Source organism: Rhea americana, unplaced genomic scaffold (assembly GCF_003343005.1).
Source record: "Rhea americana isolate MKP2758 unplaced genomic scaffold, rheAme1 scaffold_67, whole genome shotgun sequence".
In the NCBI taxonomy this organism is placed as follows: Eukaryota; Metazoa; Chordata; class Aves; order Rheiformes; family Rheidae; genus Rhea; species Rhea americana.
In genome coordinates, this window is record NW_028186834.1 from 3,563,180 (window position 1) to 3,586,612 (window position 23,433).

General features: G+C 39.2%; 1 protein-coding gene across 1 annotated transcript in view; it reads left to right on the plus strand.

Annotated features, from left to right (window-relative positions):
* Positions 1–23,433, plus strand: part of DPP10 (dipeptidyl peptidase like 10) — a 215,422-nt gene that overhangs the window by 162,066 nt on the left and 29,923 nt on the right. Inside the window, exons 7-12 of the mRNA XM_085320968.1 lie at positions 1,299–1,419; positions 5,976–6,130; positions 9,370–9,467; positions 17,508–17,631; positions 19,704–19,742; positions 20,949–21,056. Coding sequence (XP_085177094.1) covers positions 1,299–1,419; positions 5,976–6,130; positions 9,370–9,467; positions 17,508–17,631; positions 19,704–19,742; positions 20,949–21,056 — 645 coding nt within the window. The remainder of the gene's footprint in view (positions 1–1,298; positions 1,420–5,975; positions 6,131–9,369; positions 9,468–17,507; positions 17,632–19,703; positions 19,743–20,948; positions 21,057–23,433) is intronic.

A 23,433-nucleotide genomic window follows, 5' to 3' on the forward strand; every position in this document is an offset into this window, starting at 1 on the left:
AATATTTTTAGTTCACTTAAATAGCAAGTACTTGGAAAAAAAAATACTTRATTTTGCTTGGTTAAGCAACCAGTCATGCCTTATTGCTTGTATTTGCTTGTTCTTTCTTAGTGAAAAAGTGCTTTTTTACTGTGGGAACATCTATTGACCAAAAGTGTCTGTCAATATTTTTTTCAAAAGCTTGATGTCTTCAGAGTTTTCTGATCCCTCTTTTCTCATAGCATTAGTGCTGGGTCATACGGCAGTTTCACATAAATTATCAACTGTATCAAACGTTATTTATTAAAATGTAAATATAATGGCAGTACTTTTTGGATTACTGAACCTGGATCAATTAGTTTTCGTTTGGTTTTGAACTCACTGTAGGGTTTTGAATTTCTGATCAAAACCAACTTTGTCCCGAGTCACCGTTCGTTCACGGTAACAGTTAAAATCCTTGCATTGCTCATGGGATGAAAAATCTCAGCTTTATTGCTTTACGCGGTAGAAATCATGAAGTGGCTGCTCTTGAATATCAAGAATATATTTCGTTTTGCCGCCTTTAGCGTGGAGCTGAGCCTCGTGCGGCGGGCGAGCGAGCTCGAAACCCTTTGAGGCCCTCCGAAACCCTCCTACCCCCGTGTGCAGGGGGAGGCAGAGCAGGCACAGCTGGGAGACGGCGGTGGGGGGGAAGAGGGCCCTCCTCTCCGTCCCSCGCGGGAGGAGGCGAGACGGGAGAGCAGAGGGCACTTTTACAGCACGCCTGGGAGAAAGCGCTGGTGTGTCGCGGGCAGAAACAGCGTCAGGAAACTGAGAGAAGCGAACGGCCGCCGGCTATTTATTTTTACTTTTTCAGCAGGTTCCCACACTGTGATATAAAGCCGTAGCTTGCGTTTACGATCGGTTTGGCTGTACGTGCTTGCAGAGCTGAGTCTAATTTAATAGCTAGAAAAGCAGATAATTTTATTAGATAAAATAGGGATAATGGAAAATTTCGTAATCTGTKAAACTGTTAGAATACTTGGCTCCTGTATGATTTTGAGGGATCAGTAATGTTTCATAAAGCGAACAGAAACATTTCAATTGGGAAAGCAGCTTCAAAGACAGAATTTGGCCTGGCGCAAATAGTAAAAGTTTGTGTAGTTTGTCCAAAATGCTAATAAAAGAAAATATGAAGACAGTGTCAGTGGAAACTCACGATGAGTTACTCTATAGATCGTCCTGAACTTGTGGAAATAGTGTATTTGTTGATGAGCTTGCATTTGTATCTACCAAAATGTTCTTTTTTTTTTTCTCTCCACTCCTCCTACCTTATCCAGATTTATATTTTTGAAAATAACATCTACTATCAGCCTGATGTCAAGAGTAGCTCATTGCGCCTGACATCTTCAGGAAAAGAGGGAATAATTTTTAATGGAATTGCAGACTGGTTATATGAAGGTAAGCCGAACAAATATACCTGTTCATTAAAACAGATGAGAGGTTCTTGTACAGACCCAACAGCAGAAACCTGTTTGTTTCAAAAAATGCTGTCTAGGATTGTTTTTGTTGTTTTTGCTTTTCGTCTTCTCATTTTCTTGCAAGATTGCCTTGCAATCTTTCGTTAGTATCTATTCATAGTTTATATTGACTGCAGGTTTGCGTATAATGATATTTTCTGAGAAAAGGGAATWTATTTTCAACCAGACTGAATCAGCTGTTTTATGAGCACTAGGTAATATGTAAAAAATTTTGCTGTAGTGAAAACTTGATGTATTGAATGCAGCAGGATTTTGCTACTCACATCAGTGGGGCCAGTGTTTCAAATGGAGTTGTCAAATAGGACTGTTCAAATAGAGCTAAATGCCCTATATGTTTTGCTTATCTAGAATACCTTCACTCACAGCTTTGCAGCTATTCAGTATTTACAGCACATAGAAGGAGAGGAGGAATTCAGTTTATTGCTTTTGTGAAAAACAGTGCAGATATAAAACTATTCACAGTTAAAATACCCAAAGAGATGAAGGCTTTGAAGAATCATAGCATAGAAGATGCAAAGATCACCTGAAGCCCCACTCTTTTGTAGCCATGTCTCTCCTCCACCCTCCGTGGTGTTTGGTCTGCTGAGCATTAGTGTGCCTCGCAGGGGACTCCAGCCCTTCGAGGCAGGCAGTGAGATTGTGCTCAGCTTTAATGACGTGCTTGAATCCAGCTGAGTATCCCCYAAGATCTGAAAGTGTCCTACAGTTACCTCGGTGGTGGCTGCTGCCTTTGATTAAATCCGCCTAGGCTAGACTCCTTCAAAACTTGCCGTAGCTGGCGAGCAGTGCTGAAACGCGGTGGAGCACTGCTTCCTCTGCACCACCCTCTGGCTTCTGAAGCCTTCTTCTGCTCAGGATGTTGCTCCCTGCACCTGAAATGCTTTTAATATAATAATGACAATAATAATAATTTAACATAATAGGAATCAAAAAAAAGTGGGAGCAGATTATCCAATTCAGTACAAGATCTTTACGTTAATACACAACATTTCAGTTTTTCTTCCTATTCTAGGACTCTTTAGTTGTGTAGACAAATAGTCCAGTGTAAAATATTCAGCTACCTCATGTATATAACTTCTTGTGTGTAGACTTTTTGAGAGCAGAATGCTTTTAGGAATGCAAAACAACATAGTAAGAAACTTCGGTGGGGTACTTAGAAATGATCCAGTCAGACCTCATTGCTTTTCAAGATAGCTAGCTCACTTTAGCACCTTTGAAAATCTCACCCCAAATGAATTCTGAAATTAGAATGRTAGTTTACATTTCATATCCATATAAACACCTGTATTTGATAATTACATCATTCTAAGTTTTTAATGGTTACTGTTAATATTGTGAAGGATTTTAATGTGTCAGTGCATTTGAAAACTTAAGGACAAAAGGAATCTCTRCAATGGAATAGTATTTTATTTGCACTTCAAAACTAACATGATCGCAARTAATTTAACCATTTAATCATATCTAGTTAGTTGATATTGACACTGTATCACATTTTTGCTCAAACAAAGCAAAGTTAGTATGAGTCACATTCGTGGATGTTAAACATTTGACAAGGCATCTCTGGGCCCAATTCTGCAAGCATTTTGAGGAAGAGAGTAGCTTGGATTTTTACTCTCTTTTGGGTGAAATATGGAGCCACACTGAGCTGTGTATAGWGAAGGGTCACTGTACAGCTCTAGTGCATGAAAGAAAATGCAACACACGACTTAAAGACCATAATATGTTGCTTCCTAGTCTTCAAATGATCATAAGAATATCATAGGATAATTCAGTTAGAAGGGACCGTAGATGCCTCTAATGCAACTAGTCCCTTCTGGTATTTGCCACCATTTAGTTGAGCTATAGGGAAGAGATGGAGTAGATCCCATCTAAGAATTATGCAGAGAGAAGTTAAATATATATTCCTGTGAATAAGTATGGTCTTTTTACATGATACTGACTTCTGTGTCGTAAGATCTGCATTTAGGAACTGAAGAGAAGCAAAACTAATCCTTATTATTTGAATCATGCCAATATGGTCTTCCATTTTTCCATTTCAGTCTCAAAAACAGTGTCTGAAAGAGGTCCATGTGGATTTTTGTAACTTCATTTGTTTTAAAGATAAATGAAGCTGTTGATAAAACAAGTGACTTTTCTCTTAACCTGAAAATATCTCCTGATGAACAGAAAAAAAAGAAAAAAAAAAAAAAAAAAAAGAGGAACTTGGAAAAATAGCAGTAGCTAACCCAGTAGTGGTAATGATGCTTGAATGTGGTTGCACTCCTTCTGCTTCTCTGTTTGTGCCCACCCTTCCTACAAACTTGCTTTATTAATTAATATTTGTGTGTTGAAATGCTTTACAACTTCATGGAGCTTGTTTAGTTAACTGCAAAACCCGGAATTCTAGTCGTATGCATGCAGGTGATTTTTGTATGTGGACATATAAGTAGGTCTTATACCTGGCTGATTTTCAACAAGGCCACAACCCTCTGCTTTTTTGAGAAGGAAGCCGGACACATCCGTCCAAATATCATCTACCTCCCCACCAGTTATTGCCCTGGTTTGTTCTCCCTGTTCCCTCTCTCGACGTTCGTGGTAATATGGGTCCTAAAGCCTATCTTAAGGATTTGCCCTTTCTTTTCCAAACCCTTTAATCCCAGGCCCAAAGAGCTGTTGCCTTTGCTGTCTTTCAGAGAACTCTCCCAGGGCCGAGGCTGTTGCTGGGGAAGGCAATCCGTGGGCTCCGTTCCACAATCCACGTATATATTTAAAGTCAGGGTAAAAGGGAATTCTGTCTGTACGCAATTTTAAGACCACAGTCTATACTGCTTTTTCCTGGTTAACCATTATTTAATTCAGAGCARTCCTCTACATTCAGTAGATAAAACTGAAAAATTTAATAGCGTCAGAAGAGGAGCAGGTTGCGTATTGTGCGAATTAATTCAGCAGACATATAGGGAGATTCAGAACTGTTCCTCGTTTTGAACTCATTTGCTTTCTTTTTTCATTTGCCTGAGTTTRTTTATTAGGATTTCCCCTTACACAGGAATACAGGAATAGCTTTTCTTTGTGTGATTTTTGCTCTCTGGTATTTACCATCCGTTCTCTGCTGCTCTCATGTGTAACTGGTTTTAGTTACCTAGTCAGGGGCCAGAAGCATGACTCAGAATATGTGACTTTGAATGTAGGCCCAGCTTCATTACGCTTAACCTTAAACATTTCAGCCCCTTCAGACCTTTCAAGATCTGACTTGCACCCTGGAGAKGCCCCTATCTCTTGCCATGGAGAATTTAAGCAGTGTTTGTAGGTAGGCTCCTGCAGTAGGCACGCAAGGTCGGGCCTCAGCTCCTGTTAGTGTATTATTCTCAATTAGATTTCCAGACAAATTCTTCTAATTTGAATACAAAATGTTCACTAAATAAGTAAAGATATGAAACACAACAGAAAAATACAAATTCTTTCACAAGAGGAAGGCAAAAGACCCCTGCAGGTGGTATTTTGAATTGGTCAGGAACTACTTTTCTGCAGTTCCTCGAGTTTGGGGGCTGTTTCTGTGACTGCTTCTGTTTTGTTTCTTTCCCATATGAAATACAATGAATGTAAGAATGTAGGGAAACAGTCATCCTCTTACATCTTGATTAATGGCTTTCGTTTGGAAATGAGATAAAGTTCAGATCAAAATCAAATGTTTTGTTTTGATTCTAGAAAAGTTAGATTGCAGAAACATTAACCTTTCTAAGAACTAAAGCTCTACATCAGACTGAGAAAAGAAAGCCAAAATACTTCACTCCAAAAATGATTACATTTTTCCTTGGAACATTTCTTTCAGCTCTATTCAGACCATTTATTCACATGAATATTTCAACTAATTTCATTCCATGCTTTCATTTTTCTTTTGTCTCTGGACAGAAATACCTGTCTGCAATTTCTGTTAGAAATCTGTGCAGGGCATTATGATTTATATTGTTCTCTTCTACATTCACACCATAAGAAAACCCTATTGTAGTCATGATTTGAATTTCTCTTTTACTTAAATAATCACAGTGTCAGTATCTGCATATTGCCACTGCCAAGCTCAGAGAAATCTGGTGTACAAAAATTTCATATGAAAAAAAAATGGCTAGTAATCCTAAAAAAAAAAAAAACAAAAAAAAAAAAAAAAACTTTTATATTAAAATGGTGCAAATCATTTAAAAATTAATTAAACACTTTTAACGGTCTGCAATAGAACTAAACATATGGCAGTTACAGTCATCCGTCGTATTTAGATGATTTATTGACGTCAGTGAAAGTATTGAATGAGTAAGATGCTTTAAAGTTTGGTCTTTCGATATGCCTTGTTATTCAAATATTCAACCCAGGATAATTTGAAATTACAGTAAAACTACAACAGACTCATTTCAAGTAGGCACAGAAAGAACAAATTGGTACCAATTGAATAAACTGGAAACTATGTGATTGTATTTTTGTAGCCCTTAAGTACATCTAATTTTGCAGAGGAACTTCTTCATGCTCACGTTGCCCACTGGTGGTCTCCAGACGGTGAAAGGCTGGCATTCCTGACAATAAATGACTCTCTGGTACCAAACATGGTTATTCCTCGGTTTACTGGAGGTCTGTACCCGAAAGGAAAGCAGTATCCGTACCCTAAGGTAAGATGAGTGTGAACGCGGTCCCCAGCTCCCCAGCTGTTCATTGACAGTAGTCAACCCTAAGGGAGAAGAATTTCCAGAGGGTAGCAGGGGCTGATTTTGTTCATGTTGCTTTTTGGTAAATATTAATTATGTTTTACTCTGGGGTTTTTTGGTAGACTTTATAACCTTTTGCTGGAAAACATCTGGTTAGGGAACAGAAGATCATGAGTATATGACATGATAAAATCCACCACTTCTGCAAGAAGAGTAAAAAGTTTGGAGGACTGCACAGAAAAAAGAGATGAGGTGGCAGCTGCACTGGAGGCACACGCTGCGTGCAGACTGCGGGGAAGGTTCAGTTGCAGTTGTAGAGATGGGTAGAAAGAAATCACAGCTCAATAAATTACGCTATTGTTAATAAATGTGAAAGATGTGATTCCAATAGAAAAAATGCCACATTTAAACCTTTTCGTGGTCATGAAAATGAGAAAAAACAAACCATCACTGAGCTTCAGAGCAGTTAGATAAGGATTTCTAGATTTGTGTTGGAAAGCAACAGAACAGCCCAGACAGGGATAATGTCTGAAATCGTTTATCATTTTCTGGGGATTTCTGATTAGCTTCTTCCCAAAGCATCATAATTTGTTGAGCTGCACAGCTGGTATTATCTTCCAACTTACCAGTTTATCCAGACCTGGCATGCATTGTATACCCYAAAAATATAAACTAGTTGAGGAGTGGAACATTATACAAAATAAATTCCAAGTTCTTTTGTCCTCTACCAGTGTAACCTCATTAGCTTCAAAGAAACTGTGCCACGTTTCTGTTAGCGMGCAGCTAGCCGGGCTCTCTGGCGCAGAGATGTGCATCAAAGGCGTCCTTTCGGTACGGAGGGATATAACGCAGCGTGACCCGCACGTATGCAGAAATATGACAAGAGGGCTGTTTGATGCGAAAGATGTCACACGGACTGAAATGCCACAAAGCTAAATATGAATATATATAGCTGCATCTAAGTACAGTGTGTATAACTGAACCCAAGTTCAGGGTTAAAACCTTGAATGATGTTTCACAGTATATAAATGAGATATTTTGGATATGAATTTCAAAAGTGCCAAAGTTCCTTTGTGAAAGGGAATGTGGGTTCTTAAATCTGGTATTCCTTTGACATTTCATGAGAAGTTCGTTATGAGCTTTAGAAAATACCAGTGTTACCATATTATTACTGCCACTTTTTGGAGATGAGCCTTTATTTTGAATGGGGGCAAAGTGAGACCATAATAGGTACTATGAAACAATAATAAATGTAAATGTAATGTATATGTAATATGTAAAATATGCTATGAAATAATACTATGAAATAAGGAAGTAATAGCRTTTTCAGAGGTAGCTTACATAATTTCGTTGGCATAAGCCTTGAGTGACAGAGCAAAGAGAAAATAAGGAATATTAAAAAAAAATCAACTTTGCAAACAAGAAATGAGAAATTTCATTCATTAGCAATTCAGCACAAAACTGATGCACAACAGTATTTCAGTAATCTCATTAATGAAAACACATTATCTTTATTTAATGTCTCCATTTAATGCCAATTTAGATACCCATTAAACATCATTAATTGATAATTAAGCTTGTGGTATGGCAACAGAGACTAAAAAAGTTTTGATTTTTATTATAGATTGAACCAATTGGGGAAAATTACATCTATGATTAAAAAAAATTGAAACCTAGATGTGTTTGTAAACTATCTGTGGGTAATCGGTGGGTCTTGCCCAAGGGAGCAGAGCCGCAGTCAGCAGTGGACTCCAGCTCTGACCTTGTTGTGAGGACCCAATGCCACTTCTCAAAACTGCCCTTAACTTTTGCACCGTGGCATGGAAATGTAAAGCACCGTATGTATTTTCATGCTGTTAAGAATTAGATTTTTCTATGACTTCTAGTAGGAAAGATGGTGTGGCACATGCCGCAGCGAACCTGTGCCCCTTCTGCACCAGGGCTGGGGGTCGCAGGGCTGGGTGCTCTGCTTCGCATCCTGGTTGAGGTGTTAGCATGGATCTGGCCATGCCAGCTCTACGTGCTAACGTGCTTTAGCGTTTCTCTCTGCAGTGTGGTAATTACTCATGACAGGCGTCGCAGGGAGCAAACCTGGGTACAACTTGTGACATGAAGTTCAAAGGATACGAGGAGGTTGTGTTCGTGTCCTAAGGATTTGGTCTTTCTTTGTCCTCATTTTTGCATTTGTGTAAGCCGTTTCATCGAGAGGATGCATTTGGAAGAGCAATGGCATTTTCAACAATGTTTATAAACAGAAATAAATCCAAGGGTCTAGTCAAATCCATTTTCAAAGCTCTGCTTAGCACTAGTGAAAAAAGGAAAATAATGCTGTCTTTCCCCCTATATCACTCAGAAAAGAGTGTGTGCAACATTTAGACAGTCAACATTTGGAGGTAAGTCCAATTTCTAAAGGTAATTTGTGAGAGTTTGTTAACTGAGTCATTTTTCAATTCTAMGTATCCCTGCAAAGAGTCAGATGTACAACTTTGTAGTTATAACACAACATAATATAGTTACAATGTAATTACAGCTCTATAGAGCCAGTGATTMTACCTTGTCCTTCCAACTGTCCAGTGCTAAGAAGAAGTCAACCCCCATTTAAAGACACGYTCCTTATCCCCTGTATCCCAAAGACTTTACAGAGAGCATTGCTGTGGTTTACACTGGAAAAAGGCTTGGGTGTGATGTGACTGGGGCAGCGATACGGGGCTTGTAGTGTCTCTTTGCCCATCCGCAGAGCCTTCACTGCCAGCCCGTGCTCTTTCCTCTCAAAAACCTGTTACCAGGAAAGCAGGAGTGCTAGCTTCCTASAGATCCTCAGGATTTATCAGACTTTTTCCAGTGGATTTATTGCAARCACCTATTTTCTTCCCCTTCTAGCAACAAGAGGTGTTTTGTTTCTCCTGGAGCTGGCCTGCCTCGTTTTGCAGCTGGCTTTACTGGACAGGACTAAACCCTTTCCAGCGCTGGTCCCTTGCCCTGCACAGAGAAATCTGTCATCCGTAAAGGGCTATGTGAGAGAATCGCTCCACTATGGCTTCATATTTTTATAGGTGTAATTTGTATGTCTATGAAATTCAATTTAAAATTTCTGCGAGAGCTTTCTTGTTATTGTAATCATGCTGGATTTTGTTAATGAGTGAAAACATTTAKCTGTCACTGTTCCAGTGTCTCTAAAGCTCCTGTTTTCCTCTTTTTCAAAGGCAGGTCAAACAAATCCAACAGTAAAGCTGTTTGTAGTTAATCTGTATGGACCAGCACATACACTGGAACTGATGCCACCTGACAGCTTTAAATCAAGGTATATAATTTCATTGTATTGTGAAACTTGTATTTAATTAACTTGATAGTCTTTGAGGCTAATCTTTGCATTTATACATCAGCATAATACTTATATTTGACTAGGATGCACTTGGTCTCTGTGCCTGTGGCTGAACATACGGATGATAGAATAAAATACAGCTCTGTAGGATTGGTGTTCGTAGTAGAAATCTGGGAGATTTGGAATTTGCTTATTTCTGATGTCCTATGAAGCTCAAATTTACCTAAACTACAATAAACAAAAAATCTTCAGGTATGGTAAAGGGGACTGAACACTGCCCTTATTTTGAAGTTGCTATCATATTCATTTCTTGCATTTATTTGCTATGCGCCAGCTTGTTGCTTTCACTCTCTGTAATGAAATTACAGAATATAGGAGAATTGTATTACAAGTACAGAAAACGTGTCAATCCTGCAATTTAAACAGGAATATTATGAACTTTTTGAATTGAATGCGTTGTGAAAAGTTTGGTTTCTGCCCACAGCTGACAAATGCGCTGAGGTTGCAGAGGGTGAGAAGTGATGCCACCAGGTCAGCTACACACTAAGAAGTGCTGGGCAGTGTCTGTGCTTGATAGAGATTTTCATGAGAAACCCGTGTTTCGCAGCTGAGGAGCTGATTTCACAGTCCCTTTGACTTCAGGGCTGACATAAGGATGTCTGGGTACAAGCAGTGTCTCCTCTRCTAAAACTGGGCTGAGCTCCCAATTGCCTGCACTCCTGAGAGATGCCTTGAAACTTCTTTAAGCATGAGAAAATTTCCATTACATTCTCTTACGCATATTCTAGTCTGTATAATTAAAGTCATCTTGATTAAATTCTCTTTCTGGTTTCAGTTCACACTAATGAGCTTCAATTCTGGTCCTAAATTGTTAAATAATATAAATTAACATTATCAAACAGTTGCTACAGTCCGAATCTGGCTTCCTTCCAAAGGCCAGGGATGTTCCACTTCATCTCTTTTTTCCAGATGTTTTTAGATGGAAAAAAAAAGGTAAATAAGATTGGCAATCATTAAGTTTCCTCCAGGTGAAAAAAAATCTGAGTATAGGTCTTTAGTTTTGCTGTTCCAGCAAAACCCAAAAGATTTTACAGTAATTGTACTCGAAACAGTCATGGTGTCACCAGTAGGCACCAATTCGCAACTATTGCTCCCAATTTTTAGCTGGCCTAGCTCCATTCTGCACAAATTGAGGTACACTAATTTAGTGCTGGCATAATCTAGTAGCGAGTCATACCGTGTAATTATTGATGTTAGTGGGAATACTTACTGATTGTGTTGGTGAAAGGAATGATTTTGAATGAATTGTGCTTTTTKAAATATTCTCTTTCTGTTGATAGGCCTTATTGAAAAACATGATAAAATCTCCTGCTGTTAGCTAACCCTTCATTAATTAACTGCTAGTATAAGCTCCAAAAGAGATTCCCTGCCACCAAAATTAGCATCTTCACTCTCTTAAGCAAATGACATTAAAATTATCCTTTAAATATCAGAAGATATGAAAAAGTGAAATAAAAAAAAGCAATATGTAATTTCCTAAGGGAAAAAAAAATCTTGGAAATGTGGTGATTTCATTCTAGATTTTTCAGATTCATTCTTACTCCGTAACAGATTACGAATAAGAGTAGCATCAAATGAATGAATATTGATATCTTCAAATCTTTTTTCCACTTTGAACCTGAAGTCTAGCAGTGGCTGAATTCATGGGATTTCTTGTGAGAGCCTGCAGAGGTGCTATCCCTTGATTTTTGAGTCCTTGCACAGTTTAATTGAAATAATATTCCCTTTCTCTACTCTCTTTGTTTTGCAGTTATGTACCTTAAATATTCTGTTTTGATGCTGTGTCATAGAAGCCTGAGTGAAAACTGTTTAATCCTGGAAAAAATCTGGTTTAATTTTAATTTCGTATATTAGATACAATGTCCTTGCCATAAAATTTGGAAAACTTGAATAGATTTGAGCCAAGTATACTGTGAATTTTGTGTTCTGACTCTGGATTTGCAGAATTACCACACCATCATCACACTGGTCACCAGTCTATGTAGTTGCATGTAAAATATAGACAAGTAGGAGGAATGATCTTTGAGCAGGCCTTTCTACAGCRGAAATATCTGGAGGTGTCTGTAAGGATTATGAGGGGTTTTTTAAAAGCATTAGCTTTTTTTTAAAAAAAAAAAAAAAAAAGGAAGAAGAAGTAGTAGTAGTAGCTACTTTTAGCAGTCAGATTTTGTTCAGTTCCTTTATAATTTAGTCATTGTGGAGTTCCTGGTCAATAGCTAGTGGGTGTCTTTCAGAATTAATTTGAACAGGCCACTCTCAAGTATAGTTTTATGGCTATTTCAGGGTAGAAACATTTTGGAAGTAGATGTTGCATGAGCCATAGCCAACTAGTATTACTGGAGAGATCCACTCCTATGCAGAAAGACCATGCAACTGGGTAGGGAATGGGGCTTCTGCTAAGTTTWATTTATAACTCTGTAAACATTCAGGTTCTCACCTTGGCCTACACCAGGTGCAGTGCAGGACCTCTGAGGATGGAAAGCTGCTCCTCTGCTCCTTAGGGCATCTGGGAGCTTGCTGCAAAACTTGAGTCAATTCAATGTTCCACCTGCGCTTCYGGCATGCAGGGCGCCGTAAGGATGCTTGGAAACGTTCCCCCAGTTCTGCTCAGGTTATTCTGATGCAAGGAGAGCAGTAACATTTGCAGTTTTACTCCTGAAGGTTTTATTCCTTGGATAAATTTACCAGCTACTGTGCATTGTTAATGTTGCAAGAAAACCGACAGCCTTCCTTTAAGCATTTAGTTATGTTCTATGAAATTACTCTTTTTCTCCTCTGTATTTCTACTCCTTGTGTACAACTAAATCATCTTTTTCTTCAGTGATAGACATGATTTTGTACTACGATKTTTTTGTCATTAGTCCTAGAAAGGCAGTGTACATATGAGATGAAATRTGTGTATATTCATATACATAATCGTTCCTGTCATGGCACCAGTGTTTGGCTTTTGGTTTTAAAGGGAGGATAAGCCCCAGGTCCAGTTGGAAGGCTGATACTTGCCTACTGTTGTGAATCCTGGAAAAACATATATAGTGTGCAGGTGGTCAATTCAAACCACCATAACCAAGGACCACTGAGGAATCTTTGTAGCTGGTGAGGGAGTTGATGTTAAGGAAAGAGACTCTTTTGATTTTAATTATWTTTTATAATGGACCTAGAAACATTGATGAAATTGAGTTTGCATAAATTCAATTGCAAATATCACACTTACAAATCGTTATCCATGTCTTTCCACATCACCAGGTGTGGGGACCCCTGTTCAAGGGGGACAGTGAGAGTTCCTCAGGGGGCTGTTGAGGTGGTGATGGCCAGGACCTGCAGCCTGTGAGATGAGGGCTTCTCTGTGGTGGTGGTCAGGGATGTCACAAGGGACGATGGTCACAAGTTGCAACCTGAGAAGTTCAGGTGGGACAGGAGGAAAGCATTTTTCATTGGGAGGGAAGTGAACTGCTGGAACAGGCTCTCCAGAGGCTTAGAGAAGTCCCAAGGAGCTCAGGGAGCTTTTCCAGGCTTGAACACAGCCATCCTGCTCTGATCTCTTGTGGCAATCGTCCCCCTTTGAGCTGGAGCCTGGGCTCCCTGCAATCCTCCTGACCGCAGTGCGTCTGCTTCTGAGCCACGGAGCAGGTGTGCGGGGTACCCATCAGCGCATAGGCACAAGRCTATACAGTATTGTACAGGGTAAGGTATTGTGCAAAAATACCAAGAAATTCTAGTTATCTTAGTTATCTTGCAGGTCATGTCTTTATTTGTATTAAGTTCTGCATGTATCTGTTAATGACACTTACTATTAGTTGCTATAAATTGTCTTACACTTTTTAATAYGCAACGATATAAATAATTTAAGGGATATAATAAATATTCCAGAGTATTGTGCATGGGCAAGTTTCTGGTGTTTACCTTCACAAGTGGCAACCTGCTAGGAAACAAGTGGAGCATAGCAGCTTGGTTTCTTAAGATAACCCGCTGTATTTATTCCTCCAAATCTAGATCTATTAATACCATTGACAAATGTAAGGTTYGTTGTTCCATTGCCTTAAATGTTAAATGTCTTCCAGCTATTCTATAAGCAGATTTGTTTCACAGTCAGCTCATTAGTTTTAAATTAGAGTAGAATGTCTGCATTATAGGAAGTGGTATAAAGTTGCAAAATTTGACTCCTTTTTTCTTGAGCAGTTTCTTATTTTAAAATTTAAAACTGTTCTTTTACCCTCTTGCTAATCTATTTCAAATCTAAGTATTTACTGCTAAGAAAAATTTAGGTTAGGAACGTAACTGTCCTCCCAGTGCAATGCAATGCAAATCTCTTTTCATTGTTCAGCTTTTTGTCTCTCTTGGCCTTGTTAAGCACTTAAAATAATGTGCAGTATGCATATRTCTTTCCATTCACAAGCATCCCAAAACTCACAAGTGAAAAAGGGTATGTGCAAAATTCTTAGATGATGATGAATCAGCAGTTAGCAAACTGTTAAAGCACCTCCATAGAATTGTGGATCAACTGAGATAATCAAAATAAAGGAAAATGCTTTATAATAAAAACATATATGAAAATATGGGGCTTTAAATTTGGCAAAGGGTGATAAACACCTTTGATGGCAAACTWACGCCTTTTTCCAGCATCATATAAACGAATCCCAGTTTCACAAAGTCTTTGACARAAGAAGATCATTGCCATAGATTCAGGAGAGTTGTATTTACTTTCTCAGCAGCTACAGCAGGAGATTCTTTTTGCACTGAATATCCTCCATCGCCGTAAGGCCCCACGACGAGATACCTCAGCGTGCAGCACCTCCCCAGCGCATGTGAGTCGCTCCAGCTCCTCCTGTGGAGCTGGCTGCACACGTTTCGTGTTCCTGACTCACAGGCCTGTGGGAAAGCGGCACCTGCTCTATACGGACTGCTTTATTTAATTGATGTAGGCCAACCTGGAGCCAAGCAACCCATTTAAAAATCGGATGTGGGATTAGAAGTGTGTCTCCCTCTTGTGAAGAAGCTGTGAAACTCTTGTTTTTATGCGTTGCCTGGTTTAATCCAACTTAGAATAAAGTGAGTTACCTGCAAGCTCCCTCAGTATTGGCTGGTCACAGGGTTCTGTGGAAGGAGAATATCTTTTCTGTGTTTTCAGTATTTTCCGTATTCATTTTTACAGAGTGAAGAAGAAAGCCCAACTTYTAGATTTGGAAAGAACAAAACCTAGAGCAAATGAGATGTAAGAGATCCTTAAAAGACTGAGATGAAAAGCCTGATCTGACCATGATAGGATGCAGAAAGGAAGCTGGGACTGGCTGAAAACAGAGAGACAGGTCTATGAGGCAGTGAGTGCGGTGAGGTTTCCTTGGGAGTCGGGGGCTTGGTGGGAACCCTGGGAGAGGTGGTGGGAATAGAGAAGACAGGTATCAATGAGCAGGTTTTATGGTTCCCTTCRGATGTTTTATAATGACCCTCGTGTGAGAATGAGATCAGGAAGGAGAAACATGAAGCCAGCTACACAAAGACTAGAAAGAAGGATGTTAGGAGTGGGATCAGGAGATGTGGATGAGACTGGCCACAGCAAGAGAGAAAAGTGATCTCGTAATTAAGTCAACTGAATGCTAAAAATGGATTCTGAGTCTCCCACAGAGCCCATATGTAATGCAGTGAGTTTAAACTAAACATTTTTCAGGTGATCACTAATTGTGTACTCCTTTTCTTTGGCTGTGATGTTTGTTAATCCATAATCTGATTGAAGAAATGTTCCTGAGTAAAGATGAAAGTTGTTCTCTGAACACGTCAGGTGTCACAGAGCACCCAGTAAATGAGTGTCAAATTGGGGATCTAAAATGAGTAAATTTTCTGTAAATTTTTATTTGATATCTTGCTTTAGCCCTCCATCCAGAAAGCARTCCCACTCTTTCCTCTTTACAGTGATGTTGTCAGAAAGCCTAGTGTTTGTACAGATGCAGAGACTTCAGTAATTCCAGTACATTTGCATACTTGGATCTGAAGGGAGAGAGAAAAAAAGTTAATTGTATTAGAACAGTAGATCAGTTGCCCCCCCCAAAAAAAAGAAAGAAAAAAAGGAAAAAAAAAAAAAGTTCAGAGACACAAGCTGAAAGCACCTTCGTCAGATTTAGCAGAGTTTTTGCCCTGAAGCCTTGTCCATTTTTATCCAACTGTATCAGTCACTCTAAGAAAAGCTGTTATTTTTTCCTACTGACTTTGACTAGCTTGTGCCTGTTGACCTACAGCAAGACTACTACTCTGTGGTTGTGCGTATACATTGCATATATATTTATATATATATATATATATAAACTTTTTAACTGCAAATTTGTAAATTACAAAGGGACGTTACTTGGAGGCAGCATTTAATTTCATAAAGATACATGTTACTGCATAGGTGTACGATACTGAACTCCTGGTAAGTCATAATGCAATGAAATTTGAAGAAATTTTTTACATAGGTGATGGAAGGGGGGRAAAGGGATTTTTAAAATGATCTTTCATTTTCACTTCAGTGATCAGGCAGTTTATGTCAGTGATGGAAGATTATGTTATGGCTTGATTTGRACTATTAATTACTATATCAGCTGGAGTCTGAATGATTAAATCTTCCATTTCCATCCCTCATTACAGACCTTTTCAAATGGAACAGGTCAGTCTATATTTTATAGAGTTTGGTTCTATAAAGGCTTCTATTGAAGGCTCAGAATTTGGGATAACGCAGGCTCTGGGGTCTGTGGGTGCCTGAGTACTGGCGGAGGGGGCAGCTCTGATGTGCGTGTTTTGARCATTTCCTTTTGTTACATTCAGACTTCTGCATGCACAGTGGCAGCTTGCAGGCTGAGACGTGACTGCAGAGAGAGTTGTTCTCCAACCCTTGTTTCTTAAATTCTAGTATGAGGGACCAACTACCTGAAATTTGATGTTGTGCAATTTGGTGTTTATTGGATCCTTGCTTTGTTGGCAGGGTCAGATCTTGTGTTATTTTGGTACATGTTTTTGCTTCTTGATATGTTAAGAAGCTTGTTAAATAAAAAATGTATGTATTAGATCCAAAATTTATCTGAAGCTACTATGTCTAGTCATCATTCTGGTATCACATATAGGAAGTATTTATCTCACTAGAAGTCAGCCGTAAGAGCTAAAGTGAAGGTCGGGCGTATTGGTTTTTTCTGCTGGGTGCTTCAGACGTGGCCGCAGACTGAGGCTGGGAGAAGCTGCTGTGAACTGCTGTCTCCTTGTCTCTTGGTGTGCAGCCTCAGAGCTGTGCACAGCTTAGCGGTTGGCACTGCTTAGCATCTTTGGTCTGGTAAGATGACTTCTGAATGTGTAATTAAGTACATGTCGTCAAAGAGCGACGAGATCTCCATCAGTATTACATTAAAAGCCTAATTAAACGCAAGCTAAGGCCCTTGCTTTAAMGTGCCGCTGAGTTGCCAGACAGGTTTGCTCCGCTGTTGCACGTAGCTCAGCTGGACTGAGAGAGCTGCTGCCAGGGGCAGAGACGTGAAGCAAATATCCGTGCTGGGACGACATGCCACAACGGGTCTCCCTCTGCACCACCGCAGCTAGACAGTCTGGCAGTGACGTTGGGGGACAGACAATTTGTCTGGTGCTATGTGGAAGCTGACACGCGCCAGTACTGAGTGTGACTCACGTGCCATACATGTTTTACGGCTGGAAAAGCTTATTATTACAAATGTCTGCGCAAGAGTTGCTAACAGACTACTTACTTCCCAGCAAAACAGCTCACTAGGATTCAGCTTTCCTAATAGTAGCATCCAGGACACAGCTACTGGGCAATTGAAGTTATTTTCTCCGTTCCTCAGTACTGATATTTTCATGCAGTAAAATGTACAATATGCAAATACATCCATACTTTTTTCTTCAGCATTTGATCAATGGTATATATTTTTTAAATAGTCTAGCATGAGATGAGAATGATCTGATGACTATACTTGCAAATGTTTACCTCAGGGAATATTATATCACCATGGTGAAATGGATAAGCAACACCAAGGCTGTGGTGAGATGGCTGAACAGACCTCAGAATRTCTCCATCCTCACGGTTTGTGAAGCCACGACTGGGGCTTGCAGCAGGGTAAGTCAGACTGCATCCTGAAAACTGTTTTCAAGGTTTCTTCCTGCATCTTATTTTCATATTCATAAGAAGATTTTAGGAAATCAGTTTGCAGATGTCATAGTTGCAAGCTAAATATAATTAGTCAACAGGGAGGAAATTGAAGTGAGAAAATTCCAAATCTYGTGAAGTGATTTCATGCAATTAGTAACACTGAGTGACATTGTCGGAATTACTGAGCTTTGTTCACTCATTACCTTCAGTGGAAACTGCAGTTGCTGAACATCTTGTACTTTGGATAGAGCTAGGCCACGGACAAGCTTGTGTTCCCTCAGATATTTTCAGCTGTCTAGTCTCCATTCCCTCCCCCTACAGAGTTACATTTCAGATCTTTCTGTCTTTCACAGCTTACATTTAAAGCAAAGGTATAAAATTCTGATAATCTGAGCAGATTCAACAATGCAAGAAAATACTGTTAAAAAAATTAAAATGTACAGGCAACAAGGATATTTCAGTTTTGAGAGTAATCCAAGCTTAAATACATTTTTCCAGTTGAATCCTGCTTTTGTCCCAGACTTTGACTTTGGCACTCCTGTGTTACATCTCTCCATTTTCACAATCAGTCTTGCATCTTGAATACAGTTGGCCATCTTCCCATTCTGAGTCATGGTGTCTTCCCAGAACTAACTAAAAATGTAAATATTRTCTATACATATTAATATCAGTACCAACAAATACTCCACAATAGAAGATATAATCTGGAAGTCAAAATAGTGATAAGTGATTAATTCAGGTCTAAGTTTGGTCTTTTGAGTCAAAGGTGGCATCAGTGTCTTCTATTGAAGTCAACCATGTTAAAGTGTTGAGGACCCTTTCCAGTCTTGTCTACTTATATGATTGAGTCTAAACAGAGAAGATAATGTTGCAGATAGCACCACTTGGTTTTCCTGACTCAGAAATAGAGGATAAGTCCCAAACCTAAGTTAGTAAACATGGAAACGTGTTGGTTCGGTCACTTTGTACCTAGTTCCTGCAAACCTTATGCCGTTTTTTTAAAACAGTCAGTCACTGTGGGCAGTCGCTTTGGWAAGGAGACCTTCATGTGACCCAGGTCAGTGGGACTCACCTGAAGTAGGGGTCCAGGGAGCTGTAATCCAGGACATCACATAGCAGAGAGGAACTGTGATGTTCCACTCCAGCAGAAATAAAGGGCAGAGAAGGACCTTGTAGGTACGTGAGAAAGGGTCTTGATGCAGTGCCGCTGTCCTAAGTGCAGCTTTGGTCCGTGTGTGTGGCTCCGGGAGGTTCCTGGCGTGAGATGGTGCTCTGAATTCAGGAGCTGATGARAAAAGACCGGACTGTGAGAAATTAGTGTTATATTATGCTATTTAATTTCAACTGAATACTAATATTTTTATCCTTTTTGTGCGTTTTCAGTTCTAAAAAGCACTGTGTAAGAACAGCTATTCTAGTAGATACTGATTCTTAAATATTTAGATCATATTTGTACAAGTGATTCTATAGTTAATAAATTTTCATAACTTCACTGTGACAATTTACAGCAATCGGCATATGCACTACTTTTCTTTTTTTTTCAATAACATACGTGGGTTTTGGCGTGATGTGAAATAYAGTTGTGGCCAGTACAAAACAATGTCTTTTGCATGTATTTTTTTCTCCTCGCTAATACCACATTACTACCCATTAAAAGAAGGGGTTGTGATTTGAAAAGGTCTCGCACTCTGAGCTTGATGCTGGCTGTTTGCCCAGTGTTGATGAAGGACCTAAAATGCCCAGTTGTCAGATGATGCCTAGACCCAAAGACTACTGCCTGTGCAAAGCTTCCTGATAGCTAATCAGAAAGGACTGAAAAAGGCATTCGTAGATCCCCTGTGGTTTTCTACCAAATTCTCAGAATAAAGCAGCTGACTTTGTAATTAAATTATCGTTTGTTTCRAAGTGAATGTCAGTGAAGCTATGTGAAGAGTATAAAACAGTAGGAAAAACTACAAAATAGCAAGAGACCTTTTGCTGAATGTGGGAAATAATTTTGGTCTATAGCTGTTCCATAAAATTAAATTCTTCTCTTTTAGAAATACGAGATGCAGTCAGATGTGTGGCTTCCTAAACAGGTATGGTATAAATGCTATTTCCAGTATATAATGTGTAGCTGCTTCGTTACCATTTTTGTTATATGGTATTTTATAAGCTATTAAAAATCTGTTACTTTCAAAACTGACAACTGGGGTTATAGAAGTGACTGTGTAAACGTTCAGATGGCAGCTCGTTTCCCTARTAGGGGGAATGCTGTCGCTTACCTTCACGCACAAGGCGTTCTCCTCTCCAGCTGTCTGCATAGCTAGTGGAAGGAGATGCGCGCTTCCAGAGGACAGTCCAGCCCAGGGGTGTGAGACTCCTGTCTGGGTTTCAGAGGCAATGTTCCCTTTCGTTTCCGATATCTCTGCATTAAGTAAGGCAGGCATCGTAGATGACTTGCTGATTAACTGCCTTACTCCTCGATGGCTAAAGACAGGTCAGACAAATCCCATTCCAAGCRTGTCCTATATACTCTGCTGATTTTTTCTGATTAAAAAATAACCTCGCTGAATTAAACCCAAAGGAGTACAAAGATCAGAGGTCACATAGGCGATAATTGGAATGCAGAGGAATAATATTAKTAAGTTAATACCCAGAATGATATGTTGAACTAATATGTCAGCAAAGGGTTTCATTTTCATAGCTTCAGAAGAGCTATCCAGTAAATGGATGAAACATGTTCTATTTAAAATACATTTCAGGCTTCACTTTGCAATGAGTAAATGAGAAATCATTTTTAAAAAATCTGTGATTTTATGGCAAGCAGTTTTCTTTTAATATTTCTGTGCAAAGTTGGACTTAGAGAGATGGTATCACATCAGGCTACAATTTATGGTGGGACCGTGGTTCAGAAAAGCGCTTAAATGCACTTGCTATTTGTTTTGCATACAATTTTATTAAAACTGATGAGCCTTAAGCATGTACTCAATAATGTTTTGCTGCGTCAAGGCCATGGAAAAATATTTTGTCTTCATGAGTAGTAGGACATACTTCTTTCATTAATCGTACGCTTGTAAAAGAGTGTAACCTGGAAGGTCCCAGCTGCATCAGGGGTGAGGCTGCAGCCCTTCCAGGGGGAAGGGAATTCTGCTAATTAATTTTAGCAGAATATATTTAAAGTCTACAGATTTTTCTCTGTTTGTCTTAAGAGGCTGGGAAGTGCCAAAACAAAACCCCAGGGTGATGTTCCGTTAAAATTTTATCAGAAGGTGTGACAGACTAACGCTGTCTTCTGTTTATAGAATGAAGAACCTGTTTTCTCCAAGGAYGGCAGTAAGTTCTTCATGACCGTCCCAGTGAAGCAGGGAGGCCGAGGCGAATTTCACCACATAGCCATGTTTATTGTTCAGGTAAATTTTTGGTTCAAGGTATTTATAATACCCCAGGAGTCATCTAGGACTCTCGCTGAAGATACCTGACCCAAGCAAAGGCTTACACATAAATAGTCTCTGCATTCATGTGGCAGAGGTGCTTATTCGTCCTGTTCAGACCGTTACCCTCTGCAGAGGGATGTATTTCTAACCTCTTGCAGTGTAAGCAGAGGTCTCTCTCACCGTAGACTCGTGCTATGGTGGCACATATGATCTGTTAATGAAAGATACGGCTGAAGTACTCTGGAAGATTTCKTGTTTTCTTTGTCACCTCTGGAGCCAAACAGAGGTGTTGCCCCGTTAAACCCTTCCGTCAGTGATAACAGTCTATATGAATGAACAAATGTTTTATAGCCGTGGAAATTCAAGAGATTTGCTGGAATGCTCATTTTTCATCCTTTATATATACACTGTATATGTGTATATAGAATTTTAAATGTCGGTTCTGAATTCTGGGCTTGCAGACAACAATAAGGGGAGGCAATACCCCAAAATTAAAATTTTGTGAAAATTAGGGGTCTTGTATTACCCTCTGCAACATTTTCTAGTGGCTTCCGCTTCCCGGGGTCATTGCTTTTTCCCGAGAAGAATCTGAAAGAAGATAAATTTGCGCTATGACTTTGAAGGTCACCAGTATGAAGTAGTGATGAACTAATAAAGGAAATTTTGCCCTAGAACTGAACACTTCCAAGGCATCTATTTAAATCAGCAGAGCATTAATCTAGGTACTTTAGCAGAATCATATGACATAGGAGGGATTATCAAAGTACCCAAAACATCAAAATAGCAGCCTTGGCACCAAGCAACTCTATTCTCCTCCTTTATGACAGTGTTCTGGTATGAACATTATTAGGTCTGAAATATGTTCACAGTGTACTGCAGACAGCACAAGAGCAAAAGAACCTTAATGAAATTTTAACCTGAGAAAGCAAGAACAAGATAATCGGTGACTAAAGTAAATGTATCAAGAAAGGATCAGAGAAGAGAAAAGGAACAAAGGCATATTAAATTCTGTTTTCCAAAAGAACAGTAACTCAGAAGAGAATCTGATAAAACTGTATTAACATAATAACCACACAGAAATCCACAGCAAAACAAAACCATTTAGCCTGTTGAGTTTTACTTCGGCTTCTTCCCCAATATGAATTAATATCATTAAAATACATGAAATAATAAAAATGTAGATCTAAAATTTGACCTACAGTCACCTGTAGTGAAGATGTTACATATATGATAAAATTTATCTTAAACCTGCAGACTCCATCGTTTTTCTGTGTTAAAGAGTCCAGGAAACTTGATTTTAATTCAGGAAAATATTTAACAGATGATTAAGCCCACTCCTTTAGTAAGGCAGTTAAGTGTATACCTCATCATGAATACGTATTTTAATCCCAGCAGAGTAATGTTTAAGGTCAAGTTTATGATGAAGAGTTTGGTAATTTGCCCTTCTTTGGCAGAATTAGAGCCTTGGGCAATGTACAGGTCCAAAGATTGAAAAGACTTCTAGCTATTTGGACCACCATCGGCACAAATAAACAAGTCTGCCTGGCACCATCRGTGGCCGGTTCGTCCTTCAGTATGTAGCTGCTCCTGAGGAGTAAAGGAAAYATGATATCCCGTGTATCAGCCATTTTTCATCAATATGGGACGTGGTAACGGGGCTGGTACAGCGCAGCACAGGGCAGGAGATGTGTTTACATGGTGCGCTTTACACACTGCTTTAATCTCGTTGTCCATTATTTCTCAAGCAAACTTGGAGGCATAAAAATTACATTAAAGTGTTGCCCATGAAGTCTTACAGCCCAGGCTGTGACGCCGTGGGAGAACCCCGCAGGACCGAAAACCCCACCAGAAGGCATGGAAGTAAATTTTAATGGTTCGCTTCAGGGGGCTTATTTATCAATCGTCAGCAGAAGTAGTGACTAACGAGAGTCTTTCTTGGAGTGCATTTCTTGGACTGTATTTTAGAAAATCCTGTATCCGTGATATAATCAAAGCGGGTTAGCAGAAGCAGCTAATTAAATCTTTCTCTCAGGATGGGGGAAAGGTTACTCTTTAAAAAGATAGAAGTCTATCATAGATTATTTACTGTCTGAATTTAAGCGCTAGATGTATGTCTTACTGTTTTCAGACGCTTTTGGTAACTTTTGAAGTATTTAAAAGAAATTAATCTCAAAATGGGATGAATCATATGTTATGTGACTAGAAAATTCTTACTTAGGGTTTTGCAACTCCAGAAAGTCTCTTTTTTCCAACCACAAAACAAGAATTATAAAGTAACTTTAATGGATCAAGGCAAGAACTTCCTGCAAGCTTCATAAATTATGTATTATGGCTGTAACCTTGAAAAATAACC